The following is an 11,724-nucleotide window of genomic DNA, read 5'->3' as shown; positions in this document are numbered from 1 at the left end:
GTGCGGGGCCGGGGGAGGGGGGGGGGGGGGGGGGGGGGGGGGAGTAACCCCCCCCCCCCGGGGGGGCTTTTGGTGAGGGCAGTTTGCTGTCAGGATTTGCCCCCTCTGCTCCTGGCCCCACATCTGTGGGGGCAGGCAGCATGCCGCCGGCCTTCGGTACTGGACACCAACCTCTGGCGCTGGGAATCGCCCCGGTAAGCCCGTCCTGGCTTGGAGCAACCTGGGATGTTCCAGCAAATCAAGCCTGAGGGAAGGAACGAGCCTGGTCTGTGGCTTTGTCTTTCATTTTCCAGGATAATCCCACATATTAGAGATTAAGTCGCTAAAAAGCACGCCCTGGGAGAAGGAGCAGCTGAGCACGGGCTGCCACGGGCAGGGACCATTTTGGGAAGGATGCCCATGCAGTGCCAGCACGCCCAGGCCCCCAGCCCTGGCCTCCAAGATCTCCCCCCAGCCCAAGATTTCTGCTAAAAGGGTGAAGGAAAAAGGCTGAGACAACAGGCAGGTCAAGGTCAGGGGTCTGAGGTCTCCCCACCACTGGAGATTGCCTCAGCGCTATGGGATTTAGGACCCAACCCCAGCCCGAGCCAGCGGCTCACTGCCCGCCTGGGCACATCCCTACGGGGAAGGGACACCGGGAGGCTATTGCGGGGCCGCGGGCAGCACACACACCCCTTGGGCACCTCAGACAAGCCACAACACAAGCACAACCTCCTGCCACTGCGGTCATCGGGCTCCAGTTTTGGGCTGGCATCATGCAGTTTGCAAGGAGTTAAAGCCCCAAGGGGCAGAAACCCCGCAACCTTCGGCTGCTGGAGGATGTGCAAGATGTGGCCTGACGGCCAGGTTGCCTACCAAAGAGCAGGAGTCAGAGCAAGCTTGGGCACGGCTGTCCTCGCCGAACCACCCGGAGCATGAAATTGGGGGGGGGGAGTGTGTGTGTGTGTGTGTGTGTGCATTTTTAAGCCTCCCAGTGAGATGCTCTAGTGTGTGATCAGCACTGCGGCCGCTTGCTCAGAAAGCCTTTGCTCTGCTGATTTCTCTTCCCATCAGTAGCTTGCATCTGATGCCGGGTGCCTCTGTCTCGGGGTGCCCCACGCCAGTGGCTGCTTGGGGGCACTGCTTTCTGGGGGTGCTGGGTGGGGGCTCACCCGTCTCCATCACCCCTCAGGCTCAGGGCTTTCCCCATCACCCGGAGCTGAGGAGCCCAACATCCCATGGAGTTACCATCCCCTTCCCCGCCACCCCCTCCAGCTCTTCCCACCCCACTGGGGCATGTGGCATCTTTTGGGACAACACCTGCACACACTGGGAAATCCAGAGAATATTTAATTTGGTTTCTGACTCATCTGTGGCCCCTTGAGATGCAGAGGCCCTGGGGGGACGTGCGAAAGGGGGTCACCTCCGCTCTGAAATTAGCAGGCACCAAGGACATGGGAAAAGGTTTCTAGAGCAGCTGAAATTTCGGGGAGGAATGAGGCAACTCCTGTTCCCCTCGTCCACCTCCGCTTGCTTCCCCTGCCTGGGGGTCTGCCTGCCACTGGGTCCCGACGGCTGCCAGTCCAGCTTTGGTGCCCATCCACGCCTCAGCTAGTGTCCCAACAGCTGCCCCCTCTCAGCCCTGCCGAGCTTCACCCCAACGTCCAGGCGGCAGAGGCCACACTAGAGTCCCACCCCAAGGCAGAAGCCACCACTTTCCTCCTGCCCTCCGAGAAGACTTCCAGCCATGGCTGCAAACCCCTCCGAAACGTCTCTCCCCTTGCTGGCTTCCCATCCACCTCTGCACCAAACCCTTCATGCGCTTCAGCTGCTCCTCTCTGCCATGAAGCAACTGGAGCACATGCGCCTGCCTTCTGCTCCACAGCCCACCCCACACCGGGGCTGCTCGGCTCCTGGCCTGCCAGGCTCAGCATCTCCTGCCTCCATGCCCAGGTTCAGCACCTCCTGCCCCCGTGGCCAGGCTCAGCATCTCCTGTCCCTGTGCCCAGGCTCAGCATCTCCTGCCTCCATGTCCAGGCTCAGCATCTCCTGTCCCTGTGCCCAGGCTCAGCATCTCTTTCCCCCATGCCCTGGCTCAGCATCTCCTTCTCCCATTTCCAGGCTCAGGCTCACCATCTCCTTGCCCCATACCTGAGGAGCTCAGAGAGGCTCAGGGAGCGCCCAAGCGAGACACCCAAAAGCCAGGGCAGCCACCAAGCGGCTTCTCTGCCTTCTCTGTGGCCCCCACCCGACCACCCTGCCTGCACTGGCAAGCAGCCTGGCCGCTTTTGGGCAGCAAAAAGGGATGTGGTCCCCAGGCGTCGCTGCAGGATCTGGCACCTTCCCAGCAGGTGTCAGGGCTGGACAAGCAGGACAATTTGAGGGAAGCAGCCCTCAGTTCTCTGCCACATCATGGAGCCGCCACTATGAAAATGGCTTCACCACGGCGTGCCTCCTCTGTGTGCGCTTTTGCTGAGGAGGCCTTTCGGTTCCCCCACCAGATTAGGGACAATGGAGGGTATTTAACCTGAATAATGATGCTTGGAGCAAACTATTAGTATGCTGAGGGGGTTGGTTGGCGCCAGGAGAAAGAGCTTCCTCTGGCGGGTCCACAAGGGGCTGGAAAAATGGAAGTTTCCCAAAGGCAAAAGAAAAATGGGTGAAGGGGAAGAGGCGTGCAAGAGGGGGAGCCTTGCATGGACAAAATGGCGTGGGCAGATGAAATGGCAACTGAGAGTGGGTTTGCCCCAGGTTCACCTGTGGGACCAGCCCAGGCTAGGGTGCCCTGGAACGCTCCCTGGTTTGGGGGATGAGCAGTGGTGGGGAGCAGGAGCATGCTGGGCATTACTGGGGGAGAGGAGGCAGACAGCCCGCTCCTGAGGCCCAAGAGCAGCAGCGGAGGGTGCCCTCCTAGGGCTGCCGTTTGCCCCCACAAGCTGAGCTTGCCCCACATGGGAGAACAAGCTGGGCGCGATTGCCTGCAGGCACTTTGGGGGGCTTCAGCTGGCCCATGGGGATGTGGAGGAGAGCCCTGGTGCGGGGCAGCAGCTCACCAGGATGAGCACGGGGACAGTGCACAGCGAGGCTGTGGGATCCCCGTCCTCAGGGGTATGCAAACCCCCCCGGACACGTCACTGAGCAGCCTGTTCTAACTGAGGCATTGCACCTAAGTCCTGCTTGGAGCAGGGGCTAGAGCAGAGACCCCCGTCCTATGGCCATGCCAAGGCTGGCTCCCACGGCCAGCAGCGCTCTGCCCCTCACCAGTGCCTGGCTCGAGCACCCCAAATTTGTGGGTCAGCCTTGGGGCCTGGCAGCTGAACTCCCGGCTTTGCCGGCGCCAGTGAAGCCAAGGCTGAGCGGGAGCCTTGGCACCACGGGGGCTCCGAGGCGGTATCCTGCCTCCCAACTCATTTAAATCCCCGCAGCAAACAAAGGGACCGAGGAAATTAAACTCACGGCAAAAGCGGGCTGAGAGAAGACGGGAGACACAAGTATGTCCTCACCGATGTCTCCTCCCCTCCCAGCCCAGCCGGGGAGCAGGGAAAGCCTCTCCCGTCCATCTCCTTCCCTCCCTGTGCTCCACCCCACCATCCTCTCCCCAGCCCTTTCTCCAAGCTGCAGCCCCAGCAGGCGACAAGGAGGGGGCACCTGGGGCACGGGAGGCATTCTCCCCCCTCTCCTCCATTGCCAGCAATCATGCTAACCTTCGCCGGGGCAGAGAGCATCTCTCCCCACCCCGGGTCTCTCCCAGCCTGGCAGACCACCCACAACACCGTGTCCATCCCACACAGGTATATGGTGTCGGGACAAAATCCGTGTCACTTGAAGAGGCGAGCAGAGGCTGCAGCAGCCCGGCTCTGCCGCAGGGCACGGGAAGCCTTTCCAGCATAACCCTCCCCTCCACTGCTGCTGCCAGACCTCCACCTCGCTCCTCCCTGTCTCCCCTCTGTGGCTTTGCTCCAAGGGTCCCCCGGGGTGACAGTCCTCCGAGCCAAGGACGTGTGCAAGCCGCACCAAGCCCAGCACTCCCTGGAAGGATGCTCTTCGTAAAAAACACGTCCCACCCTGTCCATCTTCCCCCCTCCCCAAAGAAACCATCTCAGAGCAAAACCCCAGAGCCCTCTGGTGACAGGGTTTCCTTCGGCAGCAGCAGCCAGCTTTGCTTTTATATTTTTCGGAGGGCAGGCTTCCGAGCCGAGCTGACAGTCGGGAGCGCTTGCAGGCGAACACAGGAAACCCAGGCCAATTAAGGCAGACAGGCAGTAGACACATCAGCTTTTATCTCGAGATCCAAGTACCCCATTCATCACCAGCGACTGAAAGGTCTGCGGTTTATCAAATAAAATCACTGTCACTCTCCCTCTCTTTAAAGCCAAACACATTGACTTGGGTGCTGGCTGTGACCTTGTTTAACTAAACAGCCTTTCAAGGTCCCCCAGAAGGGGGGAAGGAGCCTTTTGAAGAGGCACCAGCCTCTGTCTGCCACTCCCCGTTCATTAGCGGCGGCGAAGAAAAACCCCTCACACACGTCCCTCGGCTGGGCGGGGGAATACATATTTAATTGGCTTAATTGCCCTTGGCGAGTCAGCCCTCCCGCGTGGCGCTTCTTTGTGCTCCTTCCCATCCGCCGGAACCCCCCCGGCTGCCCAGGACAGATGAAGGGACGGGCGGCCGCTCTGCCGGTGGCTGTCACGCTCCGGCTCTGGACGTGACCCTTCAGCTGGCCTGCTGTCGCCTTTATGGGCCGTTCCCTTTCACGCCGCCATGTCCCTTTGCAAATCCCCGGCTTGGATGCTGTCTGCCACCACGCTCGGGTCTCCCGAGTGTCACCGCTCCCTCTGCCCCAGCCAAGGAGCTGGAGGCTCTCTTCCCTCTGCTGCCTTTTCCAGCGAGCTCCCGCACTGGCTCTTCCCTGCCACTCACCATCACGTTTTCTCCATCCCTCGTGACTGCCAGTGGCCCCAGTTTAGGAGTCAGGTTTACCTCCCTGCTCCTTCCACCCCAGTAGCAAAAAGGTCTCTGTACGTCAAAGACAGCCCATCTCTGCATCCGGCTGCCGGCAGCCATCTCCTCACCCCACAGAGCAGGGAAAGCGATGTTCTGGCCCGCCGCCATCCTCAGGGAGGCTGATGCCCCCCCAGACCCAGCCTGTCTAGACACGGGCTGAAACAGAGAAGAGCTACACCCCTCCAGACGTGGGAGCGTGTCCCCAGAGGTTGATGCAAAAACAAAAATCCCATTTTTCAGCTGCTTGGCACACTCACGCGCCGAGGGACCCACCAGCAACGTGGTGGCCAGCCGAGATCCCGAATCAGCATCTCCCGGGGGGCTGCCATGAAGGGCAGGAACCAGCTGGGGAACCAGGATAGCTCCAGGCAGGGGTTACCACAAGCAGGGCCACCGCAGCACTCGCCGGGCTACGTTTCTCCATCCTCCCTTCCTCAGAGGAGGCTCACAGCCTCGGCGTCTGGCAGGTTTTTATAAATGCTGTCTCTGTCCGATGCTAATGAAAGCCTCTCAGCCCCCCCGCTCCCTTTTTTGGTTACCAGATCATGCCGTTAAGAGTTAAATACCAATCAAAGCAATTTCCTTGCCTACCCTGCATGTTAAAAACCCCTTTGCTGAGACAAATTACTATAGGAAAAATAAACTAGGCGTTTTTTGGGGAATACACACTGACAGCGTCCCCTCCCCAGCTAAGCCAATCACGCTCACAACTCCAGGGATCTTTGCTGAGATAGTCTTGCCTACGATACAGCCTGCTTAGCGCTAAAATATGAATGTCACCTTTATGGATCGATTATAAAAAGCTCCCTTAGTCAGTGCTGGGCTGCCCAATTCTCGGGGAGGCCATGGGGAAGAGCAAGCAGGCTGACAGATGCAAAGGGGAAGCAAAGGGAGAAGCCATCATGGAGGCTTGATTTACCTTTTAAGCATATATGCATAATCATCACTCCCAAATACCAAGTTTGTGGGATTTAGTTGTTTTGTTCTGTTGTTTTTTTTTTTAATTAGAATAGTGTCTATTCAAAGACCTGGCGCAAATGCCCTCATCCGCGTCCTTCCTTCCTCCTTTGTGGATCTAACTTGCTGTCTGCAGGAATGAATAGTGCAGCCAGACCCAAAGAAACCCCAATTCAAGCCCCCATCATTATCAGCCCACTTTAATAAGACAGATTTTTTTATAAATCACCTGCCCCCCACACGGCAGTCTGAGAGCTGGGTCCCAGCTGATCTCAGCCCTCCATGGCAAAGCCCCGGCTATTTGCCCCCCAGCCAAAGCAGATGTGCAACGCCGCCACCGCACCCCCAGAGGAGTTATTGTTCCTGAGGCTGGTGGGGAATAACCAGACCGGAGGAGGGAAGTCACGCTTCACCCTTGCACCTCTCCGCCGTCAAAAGGAAAAAGCAGGTTTGAAAGAAAAAGGCGGTGCACGAAGTTTAACCTCCAGCTACAATAGCCCAGGCAAGCTGGATGGCCATTGTGCCTCCCCTTACCTCCTTAGCAGTGACGGGCTCCCTGGAGCTGCACTCTGCAAAGCATCGGTGCTCGGCGGGGCCGAACGCTTCTCCACTACCTCGCAAGGAGCAGCGGTCTTGCCTGCAGCCCGGCTCTGGGGATCTTTCTCCGGCTGCCTGCCTGCCTGCCTGCCTGCCGGCTGCCTGCTGATAGATCTGTGGTATCTGATGTGTGTATGATGTGCGCCTCGCACACACACGCATCCACACGCCTTCCCCTGACGTCAGGGCCAGGCCAGGGAGAGCGGGCAGGTGGGAGGGATCAGCCTGGTCATTTCTGAGCTAGGCTTAAAGGAGCAAGTCTGTATGGGGGGCCGGAGGGGATGAGGGTCAGCCCCGGGGGGCTGCATCGCTCCGGTTATGCAAAGTGACGTGCATCGGTGGCACGGCCGGACGCAATGGGGCAGCCCCATGGGCTGCAGGGACAGCGGGATGAGGGGGTGGGAAGTCACCGGAGGGGGGGATGGGGCCAGGAGGACAGGTCTGGACTAGGAGGGTTCCCCGTGACGGGTCAAACCTCTCCCCTGTCACCCCGAGTCCCGCTGGTGCCGCTGCAGCCACTCTCCCCGCCTGCCCAAGTCTGCAGCCCCCCAGCACCCATGGGTGCTGCGGTCACCCCCGGCACAGCAGGGGAGCATGGGGGGCACATGCCACAAAGCCACCCTACGACCTCGCTTCCCCGCTCTGGGCTCGCAGCCATCACAAACCCAGGTGCTTTCTAAAGGTCTCATTTCTAGCAGTGCACTATGCCAACCCCCCAACCCCAAAAGATCTTTCCTTTCTGTTTTCCCCTGTGCCAGCGTGACCGTGCTCAGGAGAGCCATCTCCGCGGGCAGAGGCAATGTCACAAACTGGCCCGAGACTTTCTCTCTTGGGGGCACAGGGCAATGCAATGAGGACAGGAATCAATCGTTTGCTGCGTCTGCTGGGGAATAGGGTGAGGAGTAATGGGGTTTAAATTGCAAGGAGCAAGACTGATGCTAGACATTAGGAAATGCTTTCTAACAGAACAGACAGTTAATTACTCAAGTAGATTGCCTGGGGAAGCACCGGAGTCTCCATTACTGGAGGTTTTTAAGAACAGGCTGGGTAGGCATCCTTTGGGGGGAATTTAGGTGATACTGGGCTCATTTTGGAGCAGAAGGGTGGACCACACCAGCACCTTACCCCTCAGGTCCCTGTGATCCTGGAATAAAATTTGCAAGAACCCCGAACAACCATGACACAGTGTCAGTGCTGCAGGGAGCTGTCACGGGTGTCTTGTGACGCAGGGTGGTTGTGGGTTGCTTTTGGTTTCTTAAACATGACTCTTCCTTGAGTCATTCTAAGTAGCTGAACGCGATGGTGCCAACCGGACCTGTTCCACCAACGACCCCCGGGGCTGCAGGGTGGCGTACAAGTTGTGTGGGAAGCCGCGAGGCATGGGGCAGAGTCAGGAGGCAGGGTCACGACTGCTCCGCCTGGCTGTATCCATCCATCCAGGTAGTTGGGTGTTGATCCATGGCTGTCCCAGGGGCTTTGGCAGAGGGACCGGATCATAAAGCAGTTGTGTCTCTCCTGTCAATGAACTATAGTGCAGAAAAAGGCTCCATAGACAGAAGAGACCAGCCCATGGCAAGACCACCAAGAAGCACTGAAACCCTAAGTGCCAGTGGGTTCTGCCATTGCCCGTCGCACTCTGCTTGTGGCTTTTCAAGCAGTTTTCCATGACAAAACAGGAGCCACATTCACCCCCTACAGAGACCACAAGGCTCATCTCCCCAGTCTACCCTTCAAAACCTTGCAGAAGAAGGGGAGGAGAAACCCAGCCAGCTCTCAGTCTCCACTCCGAGTTTCTCCTGAGGTGGTCCATCCTCTCCTGGGGGACAGCTCTACACATCCAGACCAGGAGGGTCCTGAGCTGGAAACAGCTGGAGGCCAGAAGAGTGCTGGGGACATGCAGTACGGGCATGCCCTCTTCTTCCCCAGCCATTCGTTTAATATTTGTACATTGAATATTATAAATACCTGTACTTCCCCACCTGATTTGTGGTACACCAGGGTTAGCCATGTGCCCAGCTGGACGTGTTAAAAAATATAAACTGAACAGAGGAGATGAGTGTCACTAACGGGGAACTCAAAGTATGTTTGACTGGAAGGTGGGTCTGGGCATGTGCTGCAGCAGAGGAGGCAGAGACTCTAAAGCATGCAAAAATGATAAAAGGAGAAGAGCAGAAGCTTTGATCAAACGGAGAGTGGGAGTGGGGGTGCCGGAGATGCCTGCAGAGACGGAAGCAAAGGTAGGAGCATGGAGGACTTTGTATGTGAGAAGATACATAATTCCTTTGGAGTCAATCAAAGGAGGGCCAAAACAGTCTAGATGCAAATTACCACCCACCTCCTCCAACGTCCCTGAGCCAGTTTTCCCCAACAGCCATGGGGATGTGGGGGCAGAGGAGATCTTAAACAAAATAATTTGAGTATTTCTTTCATTTTCCTCCAGGTTACTGAGCTTTCAGGTAACTTCAAATAGTATTTTCCAGCTCTCCTGTACAATCGTGAGAATGAGAAATGTCTGGGATTTTTCTCTGAGTGACAGAAAGATCCCTGTGCAATCCTTGGATTCCAGCAGCTGAAGCTTCAAAAAAAACAGCAACCGAGAACCATGCTCCCAAATGTCGGAAAAGCCCCAATACTGCCGAGAGAGACTCTAGAAACTTTATGGTTATGTATGAAAAGGTGTGTACAGGCGCTACGGATTTGTGGATATTCATTTTGTCAGTACTACTGGGACAAAAGAGACCACTCAGCAAAATGAGGCTGTTCACACAACCTCCAACATCAAGATACCTTAGCTGCAGCGTTAAATATAGTGTAACTCTGAGCACTATCAATAGCTGAGTTGAGACAACACCCATGTTTTACGAGGCAAAGTTTGGCTTTCATTTATATTTTTACGTTGGAGATGGTGCTTATGAAATACGGAATTCCTCCAGGGAGAAAACCTAGGTGGTAACAGAGCAACATCCGTCACGTGTACAAAGGCCCAGGCACACACCACTTGGGACCGGGGGATTTACCTGCAGAAGGTGAGACTGGAAATCATTTCCCACAGCCTGTGATGTTACTGGTGGAGGCTGAGAAGTTGCCAGTTGCCAGTCAGCTCTGGTGGTGTTTGTAGCCTGGTATCTAAGGCAATGAAGCTCATCCGACACTGCCATCGCCAGCTTTCTCTCCATACATTTCAATTCAGTTTCCCCAGAGTAGTATCAAAGTACCTGCAAGTTTCACCAAAATACATAGCTGCATAGAGAAGAGGAATCCTGTCATCCATACCGAGGAACAGCCTGCAGCACTCAGCCCTTGTTGGCGATGATAGAGCTGATGCAGGAGAGAGAGATTCTGCATGTCCCCACCCTAGAAGAGCTTGCTTGGTGCCTGCACTTTACGAGGCACCAAAGACCCAACCGTAAGACACAAGCCAGTATGAAGCGAGGCCTCGCAGACCCGCTGCTCACACAGCTGTTTTTTGGGGGCTGTGGATCAGGCTGAAGGGAGATGCATCTGCTTCATATTGGGCATCCAACAGCCCCCGATGGGGCATGGCTATCGGAAGCATGAAAAATGTTAGCTCAAGGATGGGCTAGAAATGGAAGTGTGATATGACTCTGTCCAAATCCACTTCTCTCCATCTCTCATGTTCTTCCAGGTATTCAGCCTACTATTCCCCTGAACCTCTGCCCCTATTTAACTTTACAGTTCTTATATACAAAAGCATTCAGAGTGATCACCTTGACAATATCAACAGTGTCTAACTCCTACCTCCTCGTGTGATACCAAGGCTATTTCTTCCCCTGCCATCAGAAGAGGGACAGTGTCAGCAACTATTCTCTCTTCTGAAAAAGTAGCTACAGATACCTGCAAAACCTGCACTCCAGCTAAAGGTCAAGCCTTGCACTGCCAGACCTGCGTGAGGCCAGGACAGAACAGCAAGGGATGTGGCATGTGTGCCAGCAAAACTGTGCCGCGCCGAGATTAGCGCAGCCGCGACCGTAGTGCAGGAGAAAAGAGCCTTTGTAAGGCTCCCTGAAGTAGGACGAGAAGAGCAAGATACCCTGGGGATTTGGGTTGTGGTGTTCTGATAGAGCGGTGTCTGCTGCGTTGGCAGCAGAGCTCCTTGCTGAGACGGTAGATGCTGCTGCAAGAAAAATGCTGCTCTTCTCAGGTGACAGGGGAAAACTTGTTCCTGGGCCCCCCATTTAATACATACATGACAAACATGTGCAGACCAGCCATGTTCATTTAAAAAAAACCCAACAACCCAACAGATCCTGGTGAAACAGGAGTAATTGCGAAGAGATCAGAAACTCCTTGGCCAAGACAGGTATCTCGTTAATGAGGCCTAGCCACGGTATTTGCAACCTCATTTTCCCCTTCCCGCTCCAAGACAGCTCAACATTTAGTGATTTCTTATCTAAAACACTCATTACTGTCCCACTACGTGCTGCTGGGGGGTGTGTGGGATGACATACTTAGCCTTTGCATCAAAGCCGTTGTGCCGACAGTGCAGTTTTGACTGTCAGCCAGAGATGTTTGGTTTTCCTGGCAAATCTTTTTTTAAACACACTTCAAACAACCTCCTTTCATTTTCCCCAACAAATTTCAGACATTAGCACAACCCCGTTTTCTACCATCCCTCACGCTGCTTACCTCACTGCACAATGCACCAAGGCCTGCAAAATCATACCATGGGGGGTTTTTTAAATTAACACTCAAGAATAAATTATTCCAGCTCTACGTGATGCCAATTTGTACCTGATAATAACCTCGACCTAAGTATTGGGCAGTCGCCGCCGTGAAGAATACCTTCCAGGCACAAGGGGGCTATAAACCCACCCAGTTTTGCTGTGTAGGCAGGCAAATAGCTGAAGTATTGGCTCTCGGAGAGACGCAAACTTTGATCTCTGCTGCCCTGTCGGGATTGAAGCTTACGAAAACGGTAAGTGACATGACAGTAATTGCAACTGTGGGTTGTTTCAAGTGAAACAATAGCTGCGGCACGGAAACCGCTGCCCGGCGGGCGGCAGCGCGGGGGGACACCGAGGGGGGAGAAGGAGAGGTACAGAGCAGCCCGGCGCAGGGCGCACGGTCGCTGAGGGCCTTTCTACGTTTATATTGACCGAACCCACCCCCCTACACGGGGGCCACCAGGAACCACCGCAGCCCACGCCCGCCCGCCCAGCCTCT

At 55.9% G+C, this 11,724-nt stretch overlaps 1 protein-coding gene across 1 annotated transcript in view; it reads right to left on the bottom strand.

The window, feature by feature from the left end:
- Positions 1–6,705, bottom strand: part of CSDC2 (cold shock domain containing C2) — a 17,772-nt gene extending 11,067 nt beyond the window's left edge. The window contains exon 1 of the mRNA XM_009290027.2: positions 6,478–6,705. Coding sequence (XP_009288302.1) covers positions 6,478–6,702 — 225 coding nt within the window. The 5' untranslated portion in view covers positions 6,703–6,705. The remainder of the gene's footprint in view (positions 1–6,477) is intronic.
- Between the last annotated feature and the right edge of the window lie 5,019 nt (positions 6,706–11,724).

The sequence above is a fragment of the Aptenodytes forsteri genome, unplaced genomic scaffold (genome assembly GCF_000699145.1).
Source record: "Aptenodytes forsteri isolate BGI_AS27 unplaced genomic scaffold, ASM69914v1 Scaffold284, whole genome shotgun sequence".
Classification (NCBI taxonomy): Eukaryota; Metazoa; Chordata; class Aves; order Sphenisciformes; family Spheniscidae; genus Aptenodytes; species Aptenodytes forsteri.
Note: the sequence above shows the minus strand (reverse complement) of the source record. Positions and strands in the feature narration are given on the sequence as shown.